This window comes from Heteronotia binoei, chromosome 20, assembly GCF_032191835.1.
Source record: "Heteronotia binoei isolate CCM8104 ecotype False Entrance Well chromosome 20, APGP_CSIRO_Hbin_v1, whole genome shotgun sequence".
Taxonomy (NCBI): Eukaryota; Metazoa; Chordata; class Lepidosauria; order Squamata; family Gekkonidae; genus Heteronotia; species Heteronotia binoei.
Genome location: NC_083242.1, coordinates 7,757,279 through 7,783,256, shown reverse-complemented (window position 1 = coordinate 7,783,256; position 25,978 = coordinate 7,757,279). Strand labels below are relative to the sequence as shown.

At 50.6% G+C, this 25,978-nt stretch overlaps 1 protein-coding gene across 1 annotated transcript; it reads right to left on the bottom strand.

Annotated features, from left to right (window-relative positions):
• Positions 1-1,399: 1,399 nt before the first annotated feature.
• Positions 1,400-25,091, bottom strand: ROGDI (rogdi atypical leucine zipper). Its single transcript, XM_060260513.1, has 11 exons — positions 24,879-25,091; positions 20,133-20,204; positions 18,950-19,032; positions 16,605-16,659; positions 15,496-15,576; positions 14,121-14,216; positions 13,599-13,697; positions 11,272-11,385; positions 4,802-4,851; positions 4,552-4,678; positions 1,400-2,104 (listed from the first exon to the last, which is right to left on the bottom strand). Exons 1-11 carry the CDS (start codon positions 24,921-24,923, stop codon positions 2,063-2,065), a joined length of 864 nt encoding a protein of 287 aa, XP_060116496.1. The 5' UTR covers positions 24,924-25,091; the 3' UTR covers positions 1,400-2,062.
• Positions 25,092-25,978: the final 887 nt, after the last annotated feature.

Genomic DNA, 25,978 nt, shown 5'->3' with positions numbered 1-25,978 from the left:
TCTTAGACATAATTGCTGTTTATCTCAAATAACGCCCTGAGTTCTGGCGGAAAAGTGGCAAGGTTATCATTGAAATTAAGCTTCTGACTGCTCAGTAGCGGCACTGCGAAAATAATTACCTGGGGAGATGATGTGGCAGATGGATTAGATCTTGTAGGGGGAGCTAATTTTCCCCCAAATGGTTTCTCTATCACAAAAGTTTTATCACAACCCTCCTTGAAGAAGCTCAGGGCAGGGAGACCATGTTTTTCTCCCTTCCTCTGTGTCCTGTTCCCCCCCTCCCAAATCAGCACCGCTGTGGGGTGAGTGAGGCCTGCAGTCACCCAGTGAGCTTCACAGCACAGCAGGGATTTGAACCCAAGTCTCCTGCTTAAAGTAAGAGCCACATAGAATAAATGCCAGATGTTTGAGAGCTGCGAGACATGAACATCAGATGTTTGAGAGCCACAAGGAAGGAAGGGAGGGAGGCAAATGAACGGGGAGGGAGGCAGAAAGAAAGCAACTTTAACTCGAAATGCATTCTTCAAGCTGCCAGCAGGCTTGGCGAAGGGATTTAAAGAGACAAATGCCTTCTCCAAGCTGGCCGATGGAGGCTTTGAGAGCTACATATGGCTCCTGAGCCGCAGTTTGGCTATCCCTGCCCTAGGGCATCAGTCTAAACCACTCTGACTCATATATCTATCTATATGCATGTATGTATTCAGAGCTTTTTTTTTTTGTAGCAGGAACTCTTTTGCATATTAGGCCACACACCCGATGTAGCCAATCATCCAAGAGTTTGCAGCAGACCCTATAATAAGAGTCCTGTAAGCTCTTGAACGACTGGCTGCGTTTCATCGCTGTTATCTCCAGCTTGTTTACAAGCACTTTTAAACAAGCTGGAGATACAGCGATGAAATTGAAGTGACCACTAGAGGGAGCAAAACATGGGCAGAAAGGTGGGGAGAAATCGATGCAGTACGGGCATAACAACCACTGGCTGCATAAGAGGGGTGTGGCCTAATAGGCAAAGGATTTCCTGATACAAAACAGCCCTGTATATATTGGTATTTTTGTATTGTGTGCGCGTCTGCACCAGAAAGTCATGGCGACTTCTAGTGACAGACCCCTACTGGGGGCCTGGAGGATATTCTGAGCGGTGGCTGAATAGAGCCTGCCTCAGCCCCCCAGCTCTGGTATTCCAAGGAGGCCTCCCATCCAAGTACTAGCCAGAGTTGACTCCTGCTTAGCTTCTGCGATCTGACGAGATGGGCTATAGACATCAGGGCCATGCTGGCTCATTTTGAGCACGTGGCTGTTTCAGAACAGAGAGATCTGTTCTCTCTTGTACACTCGCACGGCAGCCAAGAGGCTCTCGGCAGAGGCCCAAGCACAAAGACTCCCCCCCCCACGAGTCGAAGAGTGTTCAGGGACCTTTATTTCACAGCAACCAGTTAGTTCCCGGAATGACTCACACAAGGTTGTAGCAGCAAACACGCCGTCCTGCCACCTGCGCGACACTGCTCCGGGCGGCCTTGCCTGGCGGTGGGACAGATTAAAAGACGGCTTCGTGGAAGACCAGACCAAAGGTAGAGAGCCCCGGCAGGGCTCCGGGCTACCATGGAAAGAAAGAGGGCCTTGTGACTCCAGCAACGAGTTGTGGAGGGAGCGTGGGAGAGACGAAGAGGCACACCTTTGTGGAAGGGGACGGGGGCTGCGAGGAAAAGTGAACCCAAAATCCATCCCAAAGAGTGGCTCTTGGGAGAGAGCCGCCCAACCCAGCTGGCCTTTCTGGCTCCTCCCAGTATTGCTCAACATCACACCTTTCTTCTAGAGGAGCAGGACAGGAGTTCCTTGGTTTCTCTTTGTCCCCAGTCTCGATGCGTGCGGGAACGAACAGGCGCGATTCTAAAGTGCTAACAGACGATGACACTCTACCCACAAAGATGCCAACGCTGGCCCCGGAAGCCACTGTGGAGAGTTGGAATCGGACAAACTCTTCCCGCTTAGGCCAGGGTTTCCTCCCTGGATGGGAGGGGCTGAAATTTTAAAAGGAGGGGGAGGGCTGTCCTTCGAAGCGGGATCAGTACAGCTTGTAGTTCCAGTAGCCCGAGAACACAGCGATCTGGAAAATAAGAAAACAGGGAAGGCGACTGGAAGTAAGGTTGTGCTCATCCTCGCTTGGGAGCATTAATTTTGACACTTTGTACGTGGGCAGGAAACCCCAGGAAGTCTCAACTGAGCTTTCCTGGTCTTTGCGGGCCTGTGTGCAAACTGAAGCCTCTGATGTTTAACCAAGGTACAGACCGTTAAGTAACTGACACCTGTTCTCTCGATCAGGGGTGTCGAACTCATTTTTCATGAGGGCCGGACCTGAGATAAATGAGACCTTGGCGGGCCGGGCCATGTCAGTCTGGGCCACGTGTGCACTTGCTTAAGATTAGGTAGTAGGGATTTAAACTTTATAAAGGACACAGCCAAACATGATTAAAAATGGGGAAAAAACCTTTAAATAAAGCATGCTTAAAACATTGGCACTAGTTGGTCTTAAAGGTGCTTTCTTTGCATCTCTCCCATGGGATCCAGGGAATTGGGCAAAAGCAGCTCGGGCTCTTTCCTTCCTTCCCCAGGGGGCCAGGAGTGAGAGAAGCCTCAGCCAACGGAAGGATGAGAGGCTTGGCTCAGCAGCTCTGCTGTGCAATTGAGAGAGCCTGGCGAAGCAAGCTATCCCCCCCCTTTCTCCCCAAGGGAAGGAGCCTCAGCCAATGGAGAAAATAAGAGGCTTTGCTCTGCAGCTCCTGTGCAATTGAGCAAGCCTTGCAAAGCGAGCTGCGATGCAGAAGGAAGCGAGAGAGGGGGAGAAAAAAGCAGACAACAGCCAGTTGCTTGGGGGCCTGGTAAGAGCCCTCCCGGGGCCTGATTCAGCCCATGGGCTGTACGTTTGACACCCTTGCTCTAGATAGAAAGAGAGAGAAAGCTACCAAAGGGTATTTTGCTTTAAATATGCTTCGTGTGCACGTGAGGAAAAAGCTCCACTTCATCATTTCAGCATTTCCTGTTGTAATGCATCCTACACTTCCAAACTGTTGCACGTTTCACTAAATCCCAAACATGCAATGCAAAAGCGAGGCCTTGAAGGAATCATCCGTGGTTCGAATTCCATCTGCATCAAGGACTCATTAATTGGGCTCAGGTAAACATCTGGCAGCCTGGGTTTCACTTACGAAAGGACGTGTTTGGAACTCTCTAAAACATTGTTTCTTGGTGCTGGGGCGGGGAGCAACTGTGGGAGGACTTCTGGAGTTCTGGCCCCACTGGTGGACCTCCTGATGGTAGCTGGGTTTTGGCCACTGTGTGACACAGTGTTGGACTGGATGGGCCAGTGGCCAGATCCAACGTGACTTTGCTTATGTCGTCTGGGGCAATGATGTTCTGTCTTTTTGGTGCTCGAGAAGGACAACAGTGGGAGGGCTTCTGGCGTTCTGGCCCTCCTGGTGAACCTCCTGACGGCACCTGAGTTTTGTCCACTGTGTGACACAGAATGTTGGACTGGATGGGCCAGTGGCCTGATCCAACATGGCTTCTCTGATGTTCTCATGTGACACAGAGTGATGGACTGGATGGGCCATTGGCCTGATCCAACATGACTTCTCTTACGTTCTTATGGGACACAGAGTGTTGGACTGGATGGGCAATTGGCCTGATCCAACATGGCTTCTCTGATGTTCTTATGTGACACAGAGTGATGGACTGGATGGGCCATTGGCCTGATCCAACATGGCTTCTCTGATGTTCTTGACCTGCTACTTTTTGACCTCCAGAGTGGCTTGTGTTGTAGAATTCTGTCAGGCTGCCACCCATTTATGGCAACTCCATAGGGGTTTCCAAGGCAAGGATGTTCAGAGGTAGCTGGCCACTGCCTGCCTCTACATAGTGACCCTGGACTTCCTTGGTGATCTTTCATCCAAGCCTGAACTTGGACAGACTCTGCTTAGCTTCTGAGATCTGATGACTTCGGGTTAGCCTGGGCCATGAGGGGCAGGGCCCAAAGTGGCTTACAGCATTTTAAATGAAATCATCACTGCAGAAAGAATTCTGCTTGTTTCCACACAGCTCGGCTGTACATGCCTTTCCCTCCTTCAGTGCCTCTTCTTCCTGTGTTGGCTAGGAACTCTAAGGCTGAGGAGGTTCTTCTCAACTGAACGCTTAGTTGCCAAGCCACCATCATCGACAATAATCAGTCGTCATATGGCACTGTGTATAGTGTATGGCCAGGAGATCCTAAGATTGTCTGGCACCACGAGTTCTTGCTCTTTTAGCGTGATGCGCCACGAGGTGGCGAGCTAGACTTGTTAAGGCAAGAGACGTTTCAGAGGTGGTTTTCCACTGCCTGCCTCTGCGTCATGCCCCTGGTATTCCTTGGAGGTTGCCTTTCCAAATACTAGCCAGGGCTGACCCTGTTTAACTTCCGAGATCTGATGAGATTGGGCTAGCTTGGGCTATCCTAGTCGGGGCACCCTCATCAACAGTCCCCCTAAACTCAAGGCAATGAGGCACAGGCATTCTTCTCACCTTGTCCTTCAGCTGCTGGCAGAGCTGCAGAGACACCGTGAAGAAGACCAGGGCATCGTTCAGCCAGGGCACGACACACTCCACCTTATGGACGTGGTTAACTTCGTATCTTTGGTTGCCGTACTCGCTGTGGAAGGAGACGAGAGACTGTGGGAAGGGGTGGTAGGGGCACCCCAGACCCACTGCCGTCATGAGACCCTCCCTTCCCCTCCAGCCAAGCATCCAGCGTCCCTCCAGGGATGGCACTTACAACATGGCTCCTGGGTTGTGCAAGATGGACCCGCCGGCTGGTCTGAAGTTCTGGCAAAGAGAGGGAAAAAATAATTACGCCTCTTGGGATGTCAAGTAAGGAGAAAAAAGATGTCTACGGGCAGTTTCAGCATTGCGTGTGGGGTGTGAGTTGAAATCCTGGTCACACGTTACACTGAACGCATACACAATCTGTACACAGGATACACTTAATTTTTTAAACGTGCGTATTCGGTATTAGTGTGTATTCGGTACTGGACTATGTATTCGGTAATTATTGTGTTACATTCAAGGCATGCAGAGTGAATGTGTGTCAGAAAACCCATGTGCTGGCCCCTGGTTTCAACTACAAAGGGAATGTGTCTTGGTTGTTTCTTACTAAAAGACATGTGTTCACTGTAGTGTATGAGCACGGCTACAGCAACAGAAGGACCAAAGGTCAGGATTCCAAACCACAGCAAAGGATTTCTAGTAGAATATTGGGGGATACTAAGAGACTTTGGACAGGAAGCAGCCCAACTCCAGCTTGCATGTTGATTTCACTTAGACGATACTGTGAGGTTCTAATACACAGTTTCAATGCCAGAGTGCAGATCTGAGAACTCTTACGAGTTAAGGCATGAGCAACGTAAGTTAAATGACCCAAATTGTACATTCTTTCTCAGGAATATCTAGATTGGAGTCCAACCGCACCTTAGAAACCAAGAAGATTTTTGGGGTATAAGCTTTCAATAGTCAAAGCTCAGAGCTTAGACTCTCCAGTTCTTTCAGAGCTCTCTCAGCCCCAACCAACTCAGAGAGTGTCTGTTGTGGGGAGAGGAAGGGAAGGAGCTTGTAAGCTGCTCTGAAACTCCAAGTTAAGGGTGCGGTATAAATAGAGGTTGACTTAGCCTTCCATCCTTCCGAGGTCAGTAAAATGAGTCCCCAGCTTGCTGGGGGCTGTGTGTGTAGATGACTGGGGAAGGCAATGGCAAACCACCCTGTGAAAAGTCTGCTGTGAAAACGTCGTGATGCAACATCACCCCAGAGTTGGAAATTACTGGTGCTTGCACACGGGACCACCTTTACATTTATAAATCCTCCTCCTCCTGTTCTTCCACGGAAGTCTTGCTGGTCTCCAAGATCCTACTGGATTCAAATCTAGCTGTACTACTGCAGACCAAGATGGCTACTCTCCAAGCCTGTAGCCAGAACATTTTGGGTGGAGGGGCCCCGGAGGTAAGAATTCTGGTGGGGGAGGGGCTGCGGGGCCAGATGGCCCCATTTGCACAGAGGGTTTCTCTTGAGGAGCCCTTTGTGCAAACTCAAGTTTCCCTGCCTCCTCCGCCCACCCGCTGGCCATCGTCAAACCCTCCTTTCCTTTCCCTACCCTCCCTCCCTCCCCCCAGTGCACCAACCACTTGCCCAGTGCTGCGGCCAGTGCCTCCTCTGCCGGCCCGCTGCTGCTCACTTCTTTCCTTCCCATTGCAAACCCCCCCCCCGCCACCATCGCGTCTCCCACAGCCTGTGCCTCCTACGCCGGCCCACTGCTGCTGCCCACCCCTTCCCTTCGCAACCCCCCCCATCATGCCACCCGCTCGCCTGCCGTAGCGGCATGTGCCTTCTTCGCCAGCTTGCCGCGGCTGCTACTGCTGCCCACCCCTCCTTCCCATCGCCTCCCCCTCCCGTGATCACAGGGCCCTGCCATGATCGCACGGGGGGGGGGGGGAGGCGATGGGAAGGGATGGGGAAGAAGAGGCGGGTGGCAGTAGTGGCTGCGGTGAGCCAGTGGGTGGCGCGATTGGGGGGGTTGCGAAGGGAAGGGGTGAGCAGCAGCAGGCTGACAGAGGAGGCACAGAAGAAGAAGATATTGGATTTGTATCCCGCCCTCCACTCCAAAGAGTCTCAGAGTGGCTCACAATCTCCTTTCCCTTCCTCCCCCACAACAGGCACCCTGTGAGGTGGGTGGGGCTGGAGAGGGCTCTCACAGCAGCTGCCCTTTCAAGGACAACCTCTGCCAGAGCTATGGCTGACCCAAGGCCATGCTAGCAGCAGCAAGTGGAGGAGTGGGGAATCAAACCCGGTTCTCCCAGATAAGAGTCCGCACACTTAACCACTACACCAAACTGGACACTACAGCAGGCGATACGATGGGGGGGGGGGGGCTTTGCAATGGGAAGAGAAGGGGTGGGCGGTGGTGGAGGCGCTGAATGGAGGGGCCCTACAGGGGGAAAAGGGGGTTTAATGGAGGGGACATGCCCCCCAGGCTCCTCCGTGGCTATGGGCCTGCTACTCTCTGAAACTCTCTCAGGAATATACCGACAGCCTTGCTGGAGCAGACCAAGGTTTTTCTACCATGGCACTCTGTGTCCCTTGACAGCTAGTCTCGATAGCCTCTGAGAAGCCTGCAAGCAAGATACAATGGATGCAACCACCCAATTTATCCCTAACATCTGGCAACCGGAGGTATACTGCCTCTGAACATGAAGGGTCCTAGAAGCAAATGTTGTGTCTAAAGGACATTTTTTTGTAGCAGGAACTCCTTTGTATATTGGGTCGCACACCCCTGATGTAGCCAATCCTCCTGCAGCTTACAGCAAGCCCTGTACAAAGAGCCTTGTAAGCTCTTGGAGGACTGGCTACATCAGTTCCTGCTACAAGAAAAAGCCATGTGTCTGTTTATAAAACTATCGTACGGGCCAAAGGACACATTCAGCTTGCCCCCAAATCTCTTCTGTGTTCTACTTTTCCTGGAAGTGTGTTGTGGTGGGTGGGATGTGAAACTGCTCACCCAGAGTTCTGTCCAACCAGACAAATCCTGAAGGTTTTTTGGCCATCTGCTGGGCATGGAAAAGAAACACCATGATGGTATTGGTACTCCAAATTACTACACTCAAATTATATTGAATTTTTTTTCTATTCCTTAGTATTTCGAACCATATAAACAGTGTCAGAACACGCAAATATAACAAGGTGACAGTTTCCTTCTGTGAGTTACAAGGTGATTTCAAGAGTTCTATTCCACAAGGTTTGACATAAACCCCCCTGCAGGGGTTTACAAAATATATCACAAGCCCTCTGTTGACTATATGGCTTGTTTCATAGAAACGTCTTCAGCATTGGGAACAGCAATGCTGTAATAATTAAAATTCTCAAATCCCCAACCCTGAGGAAACAAGCCATGTAAATAGTCACAGAGGGCTTGAGATATATTCTGTGACCCCTGTGGGGGTTTTATGTCAAACCTTGTGGAATACAACTCTTGAAATAACCTTGTAACTTACTGCTGGAAACTGTCACGTTGTTATATTTGTGCGTTCTGACACTGTTTATATGATTAGGGTTTGTAGAATCTTTCGGGCTCAAGTGCCGTGTTCTACTGGAGAAAGTTTTCCTTCCAGACGTTTCGTTCTCAGCTGCGGAGAACATCCTCAGTGGCGTTGCAGCCGGAGCAGGCGCTCAGACCTTCTTGGCTGCTGTGCATTGAGTGGGGCCAGGGCTGCTGGAGAGCTGCTATTTGTAGGCTGGAGGGGGTGTGATGAAAGGGGCAATTGGTTTGTGGATGTGCCCATTGTTTGGTGGGGCTTCCTGGAAGGGTAGTGATAAGGAAACTGGCTGTTGAATGTGACCATTGTTCTGTGTTAATTGCTGGGAGGGTTGGAAGGGGTGTGAAGATAAGGACGATGGTTGTTGACTGTGCTGATTGTTCTGTGGAATTTGCTGGTTGTTATGAGACTTTCTGCAATTTATAGTCTGTAGGGTGTTTTGCAGAGCTGGGTACCAAGATTGGTGGATGAAAATGCCTTCTTCCTTTCTGTTAAAATTGTGCTGGTGTTTGCAAATCTGTTTATATGTTTTGATATATTGAGACAGAAAAAATTCACCATAATTCTAGTGCCTATAGTAATCTGGGGTTAAGATCAGCGTTCCCTCTCAGCTGAGTTAGTGTGAGCCAGCTCACAAATTTTTAGTCTCCAGCTCACACATTTTTATCTTAGCTCGGGAAGGATGACCCCAGAGCAAACGAATTGATGCAGGAGCTCACACATTCCACTCACAACTTTAACATCAGTAGCTCATAACATAGCACTTTTGCTCACAAGACTCTGCAGCTTAGAGGGAACATTGGTTACGATACCATCTTGGTATTTCTTTTGGGGTGTGATGTATGTAACTTTCTCCCCCTTGTCTTTGTTATCTTCTGGGCACGGAACAGGAATCACTGGGGATGTGAGGGGAAAGGTATTTGTGAATTTCCCGCATTGCGCAGGGGGCTGGACTAGATGACCCTTGAGGACCCTTCCCACTCTGTGATTCAGATGAGTATTCTGCCTGAAATGGAAAGCAGAGGGGAGGCTAGCTTCTTCACACTTTGTCCTTGAAAGGGCAGCTGCTGTGAAAGCCCTCTCCAGCCCCACCCACCTCACAGGGTGTCTGTTGTGGGGGAGGAAGGTAAAGGAGATTGTGAGCCTCTCTGAGACTCTTCGGAGTGGAGGGTGGGATATAAATCCAATATCTTCATCTACCTCACGTTGTGGGGGAGGAAGGGAAAGGAGATTGTGAGCCGCTCTGAGACTCTTCAGAGTGGAGGGCGGGATATAGATCCAATACCTTCATCTACCTCACAGGGTGTCTGTTGTGGGGGAGGAAGGGAAAGGAGATTGTGAGCCGCTCTGAGACTCTTCAGAATGGAGGGCGGGATATAAATCCAATACCTTCATCTACCTCACAGGGTGTCTGTTGTGGGGGAGGAAGGGAAAGGAGATTGTGAGCCACTCTGAGACTCTTCAGAGTGGAGGGTGGGATATAAATCCAATATCATCATCTTCTTTGCTAGGATTCCAGGAAACCACTAAGCAACAGGAGGCCTGAGCAGGGGTTCTAGAGTTTCCCTTCTGTCCACCCTGGCCTGCCAATCAGCCGATAAGTCAAGCGCTGGCAGCAGAGTGGAAGTTTTGAAAACAGGGATTGATTTTGCCAATTGCTGGCCTGAGAGGAAGCCAGTTTGTCGTGCGCACAATTAGCCAACCATGTCAGCCACTCATCCGAAAAATTTCCTGTGTTGATTCTGGTCATTTTGCGGGGAGTTCAGAGTGAAAAATTTTCAGTTGCTCTCATACCAGACTCAGCGCTGTTTTAACCACTTGCAGAGAGATGAAAAACCGCTCCCAACTGCAATATAACCTCGCCTGGGCTTCTTGCATGGGCAGAAGGCATCGTGTGCTGGTGGAACGTGCTGTTTGTCCTGCAGCAGGTCAGGGGAATCCAATCCAAGTCAATACAGATTATGCTTATTTGGGGTACAGTAAATTTTCCCTTCTCTTTATTTCAGTGCGCAGGTTTAGCGCCGGCATTTCCTAATCCTGAAAGCGCTAATTATAGCCGACGTTAAAGCTGGCTAATTACAGCTTGTGAAAGACAACTGTGTAATGCGTAAGCTCAGACTCTAAAAAGCCGACGCCCTGAAACTTTTGTTGGGTTTACTGGACTCAAAAACCAACTCTTCTGCTGCAGACCGAGACGGCTGCCCTCGCGAAACTAACGCCCTTACCCGTGTTAATGCGAAAGCCTACAACTGAGCAAAGCAACCGCACCCGCTCAGCTTCCCTTTTGGCCAAAATCACATTGATGGGCGATCCGCCGAGGGGAACGAATGAACATCCTTGCGTTCAAAACGCAAGGGATCCGAGTATTGTTGAAACTCTCTGTCTGGGGCAGTGATGCTCTGTATTCTTGGTGCTGAGGGGGGAGGGGGGCAACAGTGGGAAGGCTTCTAGTGTCCTGGCCCCACTGGTGGACCTCCTGATGGCACCTGGGTTTTTTGGCCACTGTGTGACACAGAGTGTTGGACCGGATGGGCCATTGGCCTGATCCAACAGGGCTTCTCTTATGTTCTTATGTGACACGGAGTGTTGGACTGGATGGGCCATTGGCCTGATCCAAGATGGCTTCTCTTATGTTCTTATGTGACACAGAGTGTTGGACTGGATGGGCCACTGGCCTGATCCAACAGGGCTTCTCTTATGTTGTTATGTGACACAGAGTGTTGGACTGGATGGGCCATTGGCCTGATCCAACAGGGCTTCTCTTATGTTCTTATGTGACACAGAGTGTTGGACCGGATGGGCCATTGGCCTGATCCAACATGGCTTCTCTTATGTTCTTATGTGACACAGAGTGTTGGACTGGATGGGCCATTGGCCTGATCCAACATGGCTTCTCTTATGTTCTTATGTGACACAGAGTGTTGGACTGGATGGGCCATTGGCCTGATCCAATATGGCTTCTCTTATGTTCTTATGTGACACAGAGTGTTGGACTGGATGGGCCACTGGCCTGATCCAATATGGCTTCTCTTACGTTCTCGTGCGTCAGCAGCTCTGCGCTCAACGGAGGAACCTCGGTGGTATCGACAGCATACGTTATGCTGTAGTCCGGAGATGGAGACAGCGCCAACGGGCCACGGCCTGGGAGGGAGAGGGCTGGACTCACCTTTGTGGAGCTGGGCTGCAGGGGGTGCAGTTGATAGACGGTCAAGCAGAGCTTGTTTAGGTTGATGTAGAAGTTCACCAGGATGTCTGGAGGCAGCGCCGGAGTGAACATTCTCTGCAGGGAGAACAAAGCGCCGTCACTCCCTTTCTGAGCCTGTGGTGTCCTTTCCCCTGAACGCACATTAACCTTTTGTGAATGAGCCTCCCTCTAATGTAATGATTCTTGCTCTTCTCTGAGCAATTGCCAGGAGAAGAGCAAACTCCTTCTTAATCTGTTGCCAATAGGTATCGGGCGGGGGAGGCGGGGGGTGCAGATACGACTGAATGTCTACCACTCTGTTACCACTGAATGTCGAGGGGAGGGGAGTGAAAGAAGGTAAGACGTTTCTCCACCTAAATCTGCACGTTTTCTACAGGCACTGATAACCAGTTTGGTGTAGTAGTTAAATGTGCAGACTCTTATCTGGAAGAACCGGGTTTGACTCCCGACTCCCCACTCCTCCACTTGCAGCCGCTGAAATGGCCTTGGGTCAGCCATAGCTCTTGTAGGAGTTGTCCTCGAAAGGGCAGCTGCTGGGAGAGCTCCCTTAGCCCCACCCATCTCGCAGGGTGTCAGTTGTGGGGGAGGAAGATAAAGGAGATTGTGAGCCACTTTGAGTCTCTGCTTGAGAGAGAGGGATATAAATCTGCAGTCTTCTTCTTTGAATGCTTGACAGGATTGGCCATCCTGGACCAAGTGATTCCAGGAGTTCAACAGAGATAATAATCCATCTGAATCAGTGGAATGGAATATGGTACATATAGCCACTTTCTGCTCTTCCCGTCCACCGTAACAACCACGTCCACAAGCCGCGCTTATGTCTGTCCTTGGCACGTGGCCTGCACCCCAGGGGAGGCTGGGAGCTTGCCTGTTTCTCTGGCAGTTGTTGCGTGACGGGAACCACTTGCCCACCACAAGCCCATCTGTCCAAAACGTGCGGCAGAGGTCATGCTGGAGAAGAACCAGAGGTGGCACAACAAAGAGCCACGTGCAGCTGCCAAGCCACTGAGTATCGCAGATGCTAACGGAAAGGAGGGGCAGAAATGCACAGTCATGGGACGGCTGTGTTGTGCAGCACAACAGGTTTCCAGCTCCTACCCGTAAATGTACTGCTTGTCATAGGAAGCGCCAGGGCTTCCTGTCTTGACTCTAGTTGGTACGCAAGAAAAAAGAAGATGACGACTGCAGATTTATACCGCACCCTTCTCTCTGAATCAGAGTCTCAGAGCTGCTTACAATCTCCTATATCTTCTCCCCCCACAACAGACACCCTATGAGATGGGTGGGGCTGAGAGGGCACTCACAGCAGCTGCAATTTCAAGGACAACTCCTGCAAGAGCTATGGCTGACCCAAGGCCATTCCAGCAGGTGCCAGAGAAGGAGTGGGGAATCAAACCTGGTTCTCCCAGATAAGAGTCTGCACACTTCACCACTACACCAAACAAAATGTGCCTTTGTACACCTGCAGTATGACTGCAGCTGACCACAGCCTACTGATGGCCAGATTCTTGGAGGGGATCTCAGAAAGGCCTGTGGCACCGCGGCACCGCTTTGATCACACTCCCAAAGTCAAAATCAGCACACAGGCAAATACACAAACCCACCAGCGGAAGCCGCAGATCAAACCCCCCCCCCCTTTCCTCTTAATGCAATTTATCCTGTCGAGGTCAGCAGACGCACGCCAGAACCTCTGGTGAAACAGGGTATGGTTTCGCTAAGCTTGCTTTCGTTAAAAACAAGATTCTCTTTCTCGTGAAGAGAGAGAAGAGCCAGTTTGGTGTAGTGGTTAAGTGTGCATACTCTTATCTGGGAGAACTGGGTTTGACTCCCCGCTTCTCCACTTGCAGCTGCTGATGTGACCTTAGGTCAGCCATAGCTCTCGTAGGAGTTGTCCTTGAAAGGGCAGCTGCTGTAAGAGCTCTCTCAGCCCCACCCACCACACAGGGTGTCTGTTGTGGGGAGGGGGGAGGTAAAGGAGATTGCGACTGCTCTGAGATTCAGAGTATAAGGCGGGATATAAATCCAGTATCATCATCTATGCCAGCGGAGGAGAGTGGAGCACCAAAGCTATTCTTCCAATCACCCCTTTTGCTGTCCAACACAGAACTTATGCTTTTTATAGCCTGGGTTCTATCCAAGTTTCAGATTTTACACCGGTGAACAAATACCTCAAACTAGGATTGCTTCTAGAATAACTAGGATTTCCTCTGGCACAGAATTACAGGGTCTGGGACAGAGATGTTGCCTAATCCCTCTCCAAAGGGTTGACAAAGACATGGCTTGGGTACCGTGAGGCCGCTGGAGGCGATTTCGGGGAGGGTCAAAGTAGCCGGAGTGGTGAGCCGGTTCCGAGCTCTCGTTAACTGCAACATCACTGCGTCCATCAGCTGACCGGGAGAAAGAGAGAGACACACACACACCATTGGATTTGGGCGGATCAGGAGGACGTGGCCGAGGGCCCCAGTTATAAGGTGTTGAACATATGAAGCTGCCTTCTACTGAATCAGACCCTCGGTCCATCAGACTGGCAGCGGCTCTCCAGGGTCTCAAGCTAAGGTTTTTCACACCTATTTGCCTGGAGATGCTGGGGATTGAACCTGGGACCTTCCGCTTACCAAGCAGATGCTCTACCACTGAGCCACCGTCCCTTCCCTCAGCCACTGTCCCTCCCCTTATTACTCAAGTGTTACTCAAGTGGCAAATTAAAACTGCTTTTAAGAAAAATAAATCCCTCCATGCTTCTAAACAGAGGGCGTGGCGGGGCATGACCAGCTAAAAAGGCTGCGGCCGAGATGGGCAAGCGAGCTCACCTTGAGGACCTCGCATCCGGTCTTGAACTGGTAATTGGCGCCTCTGTTGGTAAGCAGGTAAATGGCTTGGTTGACGTGATTCCTCGCATCCTGGATCTGGGGAGGCACAAAAGGGGGGGGGTGGGGCAGCCCCTTCAGCGCGGCGGCACCAGAAGTCAGAGCTGAGAAGAGGCAGGCTCAACTCAAAATCCCAAAATCCAGAGCGCACAACTGAACTGAATTTATTCAGGGTGCTTTCAGGCAGTACCTTAGAGCCTCCGGGGGGGGGGGGGGTTCATCCTAATGTAAACTGATGTAAATAAATGTTTCCTCCTGATGTAAATGGATGTGAAATAAATAATAGATAAGTAAACTCCCTTGTGGATGAGAGCTCACTTTTCGATGCGGGTAGCAATTCCTCGCTTAGTCAGGGGCTCCAATAAAAGGTGGTTAGTCTTTAATTGCCACAAGGCATCGTGTTCATTTTTTGTGTCAACAGACCAGAATAACCGAATCAGGCCCCCGAGCAACCAGCTGTCGTCTGCTTCCTTCTCCTTCCCTCTTGCTTCCTTCTGCATTACAGCTTGCTCTGCAAGGCTTGCTCAATGGCACATGAGCTACAGAGCAAAGTCTCTACTTTCTTCATTGGCTGAAGGCTCCCTCCCTTGGGGATGAAGGGAGCAGGGAGAGCTTGCTTTGCCAGGCTCTCTCAATCGCACAGCAGAGCTACTGAGCCAAGCCTCTTTTCCTTCTGTTGGCTGAGGCTCCTCCCCCTCCTGGTCCCCTGGGGAAGGAAGGAAAGAGCCAGAACTTCATTCGCCCAGTTCCCTGGATCCAATGGGAGAAATGCAAAGAAAGCACCTTTAAGACCGAGTGCTAACGTCTTAAGGATGTTTTAAGGTTTTTAAAAAAATCTTTGTCTGTGTCCTTTATAAAATTTATATCTCTGCTACCTAATTTTAAATAGGTACATATATGGCCGGCCTGACAAGATCTCATTTATGTTAGATTCAGCCCTGATAACAAATGAGTTCGACACCCCTGGCTTAGAGGGAACACTGCTACTGGGCAAGGTGCCCATCTGGCCCCGCCTTCTTTCTGAAAACACTTGGTGGTTGGGAGGCACTGTGTTGGGGATTCCCGAGTTAGGAAGTTGTCGGCGACTCTTATCACCAAGAGGCCCACATAATTTCTTTGGGAGATGACCTGGCGCGCCCTCGATCGAGCAGCCTCCGCAGCCACGCTCGGTATCTTGTGTTGCTTGCACATTTTGTCCTGCTCCCCCACAAAAGGACTTTGGGGACCTCACATAAGAAGTGACTCAGTCCTGCCCTCATCTTTGACCGAAGGGACTTGCACAGAGAAGGTGTACGGGGGGAGCACAGTGTCGCCATACCTGCTGCAATTTCCACTGCTTGTCATCCCGGAATGCGAAGTGCAGAAGCTGGTTGTTCCTGGGCATTTTCAAGTTAATATCCTGAGAAGGGGAAGGAGGGAGGGAGGGAGGAAGACGCATGAGTTTGGAGTTTTCAGCTCAGGCCCGCCTTGAGGAGCCAGCTCAGACTCTTCCCCACTTGATTTCTGATCACTGAATGCCAAGTTTGGAAAATATCAAATGAGATTTGGGGCAGTGATGCTCTGTCTTCTTGGTGCTGGGGGTGGGCGACAGTTCTGCCCCGCTGGTGGACCTCCTGATGGCATCTTAGTTTTGGCCACTGTGTGACACAGTGCTAGACTAGATGGGCCATTGGCCTGATCCAACACGGCTTCTCTTTTATTCTTGTATGGAGCAAAGGTCCCTGAGTGGCTATTTGCCACAAGGTAGAGATGGCACACTCTGTCTGGGGCAGGGATGCTCTTGGTGCTTGCGGGGGGGGGGGGGCAGTGGGAGGGCTTCTAGAGTTCTGACCCTGTTTGTGAACCTCCTGATAGCATCTGGGGTTTTTTGGCCACTGTGTGACACAGAGTGTTGGAGTGGATGGGCTATTGGCCTGATCCAACATGACTTCTCTGGGGAAGTGATGCTCTGTATTCTTGGCACTTGGAGGGTGAGCAACAGTGGGAGGGCTTCTGGAGTTCTGGCCCCACTGGCAGGGCACCTGAGCTTTGGCTACTGTGACACAGAGTGTTGGACTGGATGGGTCCCAGACCCTCATCTGCTAATGGCCCGAGCTGCTTCTCGTAACTGAACAAGCAACAGGCGTTCACGTTACCTGGATTATCATGCGCATTTTTAGCCCACTCATCCTCCAAGGAGCTTGGGTTGGGGTACATGATTCTCTCTTCCCCATCTTATCTTCCCAATAACCTTACGAGGTAGGTTAGGCTAGGAGAAGGCAGCTGGACCCAAGGTCACTCATTGAGTGTGAGGAGACAGGGGTCTTCAATAGGGAGATTTGTTTCCTGACAAGCGAGCAGGTCTAAGGCCAATCGAGCCTGGTGTGTCATTTTTGTGCCCACTTCCTGGCATGTCACACACACACACACCCCTGGACCAATACTCACAGCTTGGCACAGTGCGTCTCCCTGAAGCATCAGCACTCCCTTCACCTGGTCAGCGCTGAAAAAAAGAGACCAGGGTTGTTAACAAGGCTAACATTAATTCCCAGGATCCAGAGTCTCCGGGGATGCAGAACAGAAGCGGACACAAAAGGCTTTTTAGAAGAAACAGATAAATACGGCTCATGTGTCAAAACCACAAAGAGCCAACTTCTTCCAAGGACGTCAGCACCAACGGGAAGCCCTGAACTAAGTCCCTGTTGGCTGCCAGCGTAACTCAAACATCACCCTTGTTTTAAAACGATAAAAGGAAACACAGCAAACCTGATTTGTGAGTCCCAGCTCTCTTTGTTATTGAGATATGTATGTTTTGTTTCCCCAACATGAACCTGGCCCTTACTGGCATGGGTTGAGGCCTGGGGCCGGATGGGTTCTGGTTACAGAGGGCAGAGCCAAGTGCCCTTGGCTGTCTACTTCAGCGCCCCTTGGAACCTACTGATTCCCCCAGGGGGAGCCAGCCGTGGCTCAAGAGAGAGTTCTCTGGGATCCCTGCTACTCCAATTCTGCATGTGGGCAGGTAGGACTGAGTCTGGACTAGGGGTCTTCAACGTGGTGCCCACCGACGCCTCTCCTGGTGCCTGCCAAGCAGGGGTCATTTTGTAGATGAATAGGTGGCGGAGCTCATTAGCATAACTCATTAGCATATGCCACCCCCCCTCCACCAGCCAAAAGCAACTCAATGCAAGAAAGGAGAGCCCTGGGCGAGTGAGTCCTGCATGGGTTGGATAGAGATCCAGCCAGCCCAAGCAGGCCTCGCTTACCTGGGGTTCTCCTTGGCCGTCCCCCTCCACAGTCAAAAGGCCAGCAAGCCCCCCACCGCCCAAAAAGAAGTGGAGAAAGGGTGATGCGGGCTTCTCCAGTAGGTTAGTGAGGGCTCCTGGGGGTGTGGCAAAGCTCCTGGCTGGCTGCCCGCTCTCCTAATCCAGGGATTGTTATGCAGCTACACCTACTACTCAATGGACAAGGTAGGTGTGGAGGAGGAGGTGGAACCCTCAGAAAGGTTCAGGAGCTGCACTCCTGTGAGCTCCTGCTGAATTCAAGGCCTGCTGCCAAGTATTTCTAGAAAGCAGGCAGGCCAAGCAGAGCTTTGACCCAGCAAGAGTTCTGACTGAACGTCAGAGATTTGATTGGCTGAGTGGCTGCTACCACAGCACAAGCTTTGCAGTGTGACGGGAGTTAAGCCGTGGCAGTCATTTTGTGGCTGGCTCCGCCTTCTATGGCAGTCATTTTGTGCTCACCGTGCTGTGCAGAGGCAGCTGCGGGCTAAAAAATAGTTAAGATCCCCTGTTCTAGATGCCAACCTCAAAGGCGAAAACTAGTCAAAGGGTCAACGTTTGACTGACTTTACGGACCAAAACTCCCCCAAAACCTGGCCAAATTTAATTTAACTTCTGAACAATTTAATTTCAGCCTATTGATAAATTAGCATTTTAGGACTTCCGGGTTTTATTTTAAAAAATACATTTTATGAAGATAGTACAACTTTTTCAACATTGTACCAAAAGTAAGGCAAAAAAAGACTCCCTTTTATAAATAATTACATACTGAAAAAAAGTCAGTCCTCGCTGGGATGATGTTTCCCCCCAAATGCAGTGACCACCCCCCCCCCTGCAAACTGCATTCATGGATACAAAGAAATACTGACTTTACCGACCTTTTTAAAAAAATGACAAACTAATGATGAAAAAAAATGACTTTTACCGATTTCGCTGACTGTTTTCCGCCCCCTGCAACCCACTTCATGCCCAACTATATCCCCACCACAGCCTGGCATGCACAAAACCGCACTGAAGATTTTAAAGAACACCCTCTCCTCCAAAGGCGTCTCTGCTCTGCCAGGCTCTGGGGTAAAGATGAGAGGAGCGCTGTCAGTTCGACTGTATAACACTGATGAAACTGAGGCTGCAGTTGCACGCACTAAGTAATGCACTTTCAACCCGTTTGCAATGCGTTTTCCAACTGGCTTTTTCTATGTGAACTGGCAAAATCCAGTTGGAAAGTGCACTGGAAGTGGACGGAAAGTGAAATTATTTAGGGTGTGCGATTGCAGCCTCAATTACGCCTACAGGAGCTGATCCTTGCTTCAGGAGGCAGCTCAAGAGACAATTTCTGCGCCATTCGCAAGGAGCACCGGCAAAGGAGCTCACTTTCGGAGAGGTGCCTCAGATTCCTGCCCTGCTCCACTCAGAGGTACGAGGCTCCCAGGACAGCTTCGCCCAACTCCGCTAAGCACTGCCGGGAGCTGTTGCATGGAGACAATGGTTGCCGAGCGCTCACACCTCAGTACTTACTTTGCGGTGCCCAAGATAAAGTTCTCCTGCTTGAGGGGTCCCTCTGAGCCACTCACGGGCAAAGCAAACCTGTGAGAAGCTTCCTGGGGCAGGAAGCAAAATAAGAGTTAGTGCCAGAGACCGATGCTGCCCAAAGCAACTTTAAGAACGTTAGAAGAGCCATGCTGAGTCAGACCCAGTGGTCCTTCCAGTCCAGCATCCTGTCTCGCACAGTGGCCAACCAGTCACTGTGGTGGGCCAGCAAACGGCATAGATCAGGGGTGGCCATACTGTGGCTCAGGAGCCACAGGTGGCTTTCACACGTATTGTGCGGCTCTCGAAGCCCCCACGGACCCATTGGCCGGCTTGGAGAAGGCATTTCTCTCTTTCAATCACTTCTCCAGCTGGTGACTTGGAGAATGCATTTAAAGTTGCTTTCTTTCCACTTCTCCCCCATGTATACTTCCTTCTTTTTCTCAAACATTAATTCCGTGCAGCTCTTATGTTATGAAAGTTTGGTCACCGCTGGCACAGAGGCTGGGGTCTTCTGGTTAGGTTGGTATTCAGAGACCTTCTGCCTCTGAACATGGAAGCTTCATGGAGCCACTGACGGCCTCAGCCTCTCCAATTTTGCCCAATCCCCTTTTAAAGCCGTCTGTGCTTGCGGCCGTCCCTACATCCCCCTGGCAGAGAATTCCACATTTCAAGCAATTGTTGAGTAAAGAAGCACTCCGTTTCGGTCTGTCCTGAATCTATTTGCCCATCAACTTCACTGCCTACCCAAGTTCTAGTATTTTTGGAGAAGGAAGAAAACCATTCTCTCTCTTTCTCTCCCCACTCCTCTACTTGCAGCTGCTGGAATGACCTTGGGTGAGCCATAGCTCTCGCAGAGTTGTCCTTGAAAGAGCAGCTGCTGGGAGTGCCCTCTCAGCCCCACCCACCTCACAGGGTGCCTGTTGTTGGGCGGGGGGGGGGGGAGAATGCGGAGATATACGAGATTGTGAGCTGCTCTGAGACTCTTGAGTTTTGGAGTGGAGGGCGGGATATAAATCCATTCTGCTTCTTCTCTGTACCATGCATAACTTTATAAGCCTATAAACTTTTAAACAGAGCACGAGGATACATTTCCAAAATTGTGAGGATACATTATCCCTTGTTGCAGGTAGGGGAAAACATTTTCGAAGGAAAGACTTTAAAAAGCAACCTTCAGAATATCCTGCAGCTGCCGAAGGACAGCATGAACCTCTTCTCGTAAAAGCCACTTGAACTCCTCTTCCTGTATGGAGAAACAAAACAGGAAATTATTGACGTGATGTGCTGGGAGAAGCAATTTAACGCTTCATTTCGTCAAGAGGCGCGCTGCCCCTCCCTTTACATTTACACACAGAAATCTGCGGGAGGCAGGGTGGCGGTTCCCATCTAAGCTATCCAACCATGTTTAGATCTCCGTGGGTCACAACTTTCCCTTCTTTTTAAGGAACATCTTGTCCAGGTAATCACATCTGTTTATATTCCAGCGATGCATCTTGCAGGGAAGGGTTCTGTCACAAGAATGCCCTCCTCCATTCTCAACCTGGTCAAGTAGGCTGTGGTTGCTAGGTAACCGCAAAGTGCTTCCACCCCTCCTTTTCCCTGGATCTCACAAGCCCTTAGTCAGCTAGTCCCTGGATGGTACTGAGCACGCTCCTTTGTTTTCATGTATTAACGTTTTCGTGCACTGAGACGGCTCCTTTCTTTGACCAGAAAGTGGAAAGGATGACAGCAAAATGGAGCAATCAAAAAACCAATTGCCCTTTCATCACACCCCCTCCAGCCTAGAAATAGCAGCTCTCCAGCAGCCCTGGCCCCACTCAATGCACAGCAGCCAAGAAGGTCTGAGCGCCTGCTCCGGTTGCAACGCCACTGAGGATGTTCTCCACAGCTGAGAACGAAACGTCTGGAAGGAAAACTTTCTCCAGTAGAACACGGCACTTGATCCCGAAAGACTCTACAAACCCTAAGGAACAATCCACTGTTCTGCTGCAAAATCAGATGGCTCAGACAGAAACCTGGGGAATTTCAGTTTATACCTTAATAACCACCCTCGTTCTCAGATATGCTGAGACGGGAGTCAACATGGAACACAGAGCACCTGCTTTGCATGCAGAGGGTCCCAAACTCAGCTTCCAGCATCTCCAGTTAAAGTTCCAGAGGTAAAAGACCTGTACCTGAGACCAGCTGCTACTCTGAACTGACAGTACTGACATGGATGATTCAGTAGAAGGCTAGCTTCATATGTAAACACTGGGGAGGGCCATGGCTCCGTGGCAGAAGATCTGCTTTGCAAGCAAAAGGTTCAAGGTTCAATCCCCCCCGGTCTCTCCAGTGAAAAGGATCTGGTCGTAGGTGATGTGAAAGACCCTCTGCCTGAGAACCCGAAGGCAATACTTGACGGACCAAGGGTCTGATTCAATGTAAGGCAGCTCGCATGTTCAAAGGCGATCAGCAAGAAGTTTAAAAAATCCAAGCATTACTGGGGCCAAAATCCAGGCACCATCAGGAGGACCACCAGTGGGGCCAGAACTCTGGAGGGCCTCCCGCTGTTGCTCCCCCAAGCGTCAAGAACACAGAGCATCACTGCCCCAGACAGAGTTTCCATCTAGATGTTGCGGCACTGCTGAAGACAAGAATACTCAAAGCACAGTTGTCTCTTTTAAGTCCCTACACCTAAGAACACGAGCTAGGGTTTTAAAAATGGTGGGTACAGGTTGATTTGGACAACGGGCCGACTTGGACAATGGGCTGAAATTAAACCAAAAGAGTTTCTGGCTAAACATTAGGAAGACCTTCCTGACAGAGTGGTTCCTCAGTGGAACAGCCTTCCTCAGGAGGCGGTGGGTTCTCCTTCCTTGGAGGTTTTTAAGCAGAGGCTAGATGGCTATTTGATAGCAATGCTGTTTCTGTGAACTTGCATTGTGCAGGGGGTTAGACTCGATGCCCCTGGAGATCCCTTCCAACTCTGTGATTCTATATTATCAAAACCTCAATAAAAACGGCTTTCCTGGACAGACAGAACCTGTAATATACCATGTAACAAACAGTGCAAAATCTACTACAGACTGGCCTTTGTATTCTGGACACTGGGAGGAAAAAAAAAAAGGCTGCTGTTATCTGAGTAACATACCAGAGCCCAAACAGCCTAAAGCAAATAAATGAACGTGAGCCGGAGTCTTGCACAGACTGGTCAACAAAAGCCATTTGTTGATGCTGACGCTACTGCTTTGACCATTAGAGGCCTGAATTATAACATAAATCAGTTGTTTGGCCTCTGTTGGGCTATCGTCTGGGTTTCTTACAAAGGAAGGGGGAGGAGGGGGAAGCCCACCTAACCTCAGCCCAGGATGGCCAGCGACACAAATTTCACAAGCCTGACCAGAAAGGGCCCCTCTACTCCAGATCCGTCAGGGTTAACGCAGCGCCAGGGAAAAACCAAATAAGCAGATGCTGCATATAGCTAAATAATACTAGCTAATGACTACCTGCCCCAGGAGGAGTTATTTCTCAAGGTGCTTGGACACGGTGTCCAAGTGAGCACGGTCGTGACGAGATCAGGCAGTTGCTTCAAGGCATTTGGTGCACAGTGTCCTCGGGCAACTCAGCCGTGGAACACCGCAACTCCGCAGACAGATGAGAACAGGGCTATTTAATGCATAGGTTCAGGAACTGTCATAAGAAGAGCTCTGCTGGATCAGTCCACCTAGTACCAGCATCCATCCCATCCCACACGGTGGCCAACCAGTTTCTCCGGATGGCCAGCAACAGGGCCTAGAGATTGAGGCCCTCCCCTGATGTTGCCTCCCAGCTCTGGGATTCGGAGGCTGACTGCTTCTGAACACCGAGGTTCCCTTTCGTCACCATGGCTATTTATTCTATGAGCTCTTACTTGAAGCAAGCTCGTCCACCCCGCTTCAGCCCTTCCTCATAGGAAAGGTGCTCCAACGCCCCTCATCATCTCAGGTGTCATGAGATACCGCAGAGTCTGATAGAGCTTCCGACAGCAGTTTACGAATCTTCAGGATCTTCCCTAACCAGTGTTCCCTCTAAGCTGAGTTAGTGTGAGACAGCTCGCAGTTTTTTCGCTTCCGGCTCACACGTTTCTGTCTTAGCTCAGGGAAAATGGGCCCAGAGCAAACTAATTTATGCAGGAGCTCACTACTTGAATGCCAGTAGCTCACAAAGCAGAATTCTTGGTCACAAGACTCCACAGCTTAGAGGGAACACTGGAGGCCAAGTCGACAATTCAGGTACACCAATCCTTACAGATCTCACCTAGCCTGCGCAGCCAGGCGGGAGTCCTGCTGCACATGCATGCACGCATGGGCCTGACAAATGCACTCAAAGGACTGCAGACTCCTAGGGAAACCAAGGGCCTGGCCTCGCAAGCTCACTGTTTAAAGGGGAATGTAGTGGCTAATCTACTGATCTTAATTGCTGTCACAAGGCACAGAGGAGCAGGCCGGCTGCTGGAGTGACCACAACCGCTCTTTCGACAGAAAACAGCAAGGTCTTGGCCGCGCAGGCTTTTAAGAACACGAAGGCCGGCCCTATCAGTGGCTCAGAAGCAAGAGGCTCTCTTTCAGCCGCAAAGCTGTCAGGAGTTCAATGGACCCTCCGCGTCCAAAAGACAGAGTCGCTTTCCATCCCTTTCTCCCAGAGATGGATGGCGTCTGCCCATTTCACTTGGGAGAAAGAAGGGCTATGGTTTCACTTGTTCTAGTGGCCAAAAAGGGACAAGGCCAATGCCGTCGCACACACACACCACTTTGGGGAATGGGAATGACCTCACTGCTGGTGATGTCACACAGGTTAACAGTGACATCATTTAATCAAACCTTCCAGACAAGAAGACCACATACCCATGAAGCTGGGTATGATACTGAGTGAGACCCGGGGTCCTTCAAGGTCAGTGTTGTCTACTCAGACTGGCAGCAGCTCTCCAGGGTCTCAGGCTGAGGTCTTTCTCATCACCTGCTACCTGGTTCTTTTGACTGTTGGTGCATCCAGGCCCTTCTGCAGGCCAAGCAGGGTCTGCTTCTGAGCCATGGCCCCTCCATTAGGTCTATCACCAATGCAAATTATTAACTGGAAGGGAATCCAATGCTGCACACAGCCCCCCGCCACAAGGCTCAGCCCCACGTCAGTGATGTCATGGTTAGAACTGTGACATCATATAACCAGCCTTCTTCCCAAAGATCACTGTGGATGAGGCATGGCTGCCAATGCCAGGCTTGGAAACTCCTACAGATTTGGGGGCCGGGGGAGGGAGTTTAGCCAGGACATGACATCACAGAAGTGGCTAATTTCTTCCGGGGGAAGATGAGCTCAGCCGCCTGGAGGTCGTGACAGCTTCCAGCCTCTCAGAGACCACAATCCAATTAATTGTAACCTGCCCTGAGCCTGCCTAGGCGAAAGGGAGAAATATAAATCTACTAAATAAAAAAATAATAATAAGCTACCTGCAGCTGAGGTCCCTCCCCTCCCCAACCTCTGCCCCCCCCCTCCACATCTCCCAAAAAAATCCCCAACTTGAAAACAGATTAGAGTTCTATGGGGTGGTCCCACCTGAAGGCTGGCAAACTTGGCTGAGGGGGCTGGGCTACGCCAAGGTTTGTGACGTCCAGGGGTGGAATTCTAGCAGGAGCTCCTTTGCATATTAGGCCACATCCCCTTGATGTAGCCAATCCTCCAAGAGTTTACAAGGCTCATTTTTGTAAGCTCTTGGAGGATTGGCTACACGGGGGGAGGGGGTGGCCTAATATGCAAAGGAGCTCCTGCTAGAATTCCACCCCTGGTGACGTCACATCCCAAGGGGGGGGGAATGATGGAACCTCTGACGTCACGCCCGACCCCCACCAAGCCAGGCCCATCACTGTCCAGGTGCGCCCCCTTCCCTTCCCCGGTCCTCTCTCACCAGGACAGCCCGCTCGGCCGCGCTCGCCAGCGCCGCCATCCTCATCGTTGCCACCTCCGCCAACCTCCCTCGCAGACGCTCCCCGAAGCGAGCGGCCGTCTGAAGGGACCGACTGAGGAGACAACCGTTGATGTCAGGGCTCCGCCCCCCGCGCTTCTCATTGGACGGCAGACTCCCGCGCGGGCGTTCTCACTGGCCGGACGACCCGCAGACCCTCCTTGCCCCGCCCATCTCCTCTCCCTCTTAAACGTTCCATTCCCACGCCAGGGCGCTGGCGTTTCCTGCCTAGCAACTAAGGAAGCGAGCGGAAGCTGATTGGATCGGGTTACTGTCGCCTCGGTCTTTTTTTTTTTTTTTGCGGCACAAAGGGACACGTTCTCGGTGCCGGGGAGGAGGGGCTTAGTGACGTCACAGAACAGATGGCCTTGCCGAGGCGCAGAAGGTTGCGAAGCTGGCTTCCAGTCCAATAATGCCCTAAGAGCGTTGCCAACCTCCAGGTGGTGGCTGCAGATTCCTTAGGATTACAAATCTCCAGCTGACAGAGACCAGTTCACCTTAAGAAAATGGCTGCTTTGGAAGCTGGACTCCGTGGCATTATGGGTAACCGCAAAAAAGCCCACATGGAAAAATATGTATTTTTGTCATTGCAGATAACCATTATTTTGTTATTTTAGGAGTCACATATGCAACAAAAAAATGACCATTTTATTTTTATATTATTTCAGGATTAAAATAGGATTTTTGCCAGCGGGCTTTTCCCCTAGAACCGAGCTTCTGAAAATGAAAGCTCACTTCCTCAGATACAACATGAAAAGGAGAAATAGCATACACCTCATTTTAAGAATATGGCAGAAGATAAGGGGCAGGAAATGAGTAAGGATCAGCTCGCTGCCCTCGGTCAGGTGTGATTCTCCAGTTGTACATCAGGGATGCACTATCATGCAGCGAAATTAACCAGAAGTGCAATAAAGTTGCATAAATATTTAAGACACGGCTTGAAGCATGAAAGGACTGACCAGCATCAATACATATGGTACACATATTAAGTGGCAGCTGAGTTTTCAAGGCAAAGAGATATTCAGAGGTTGGTTGCCCATTGC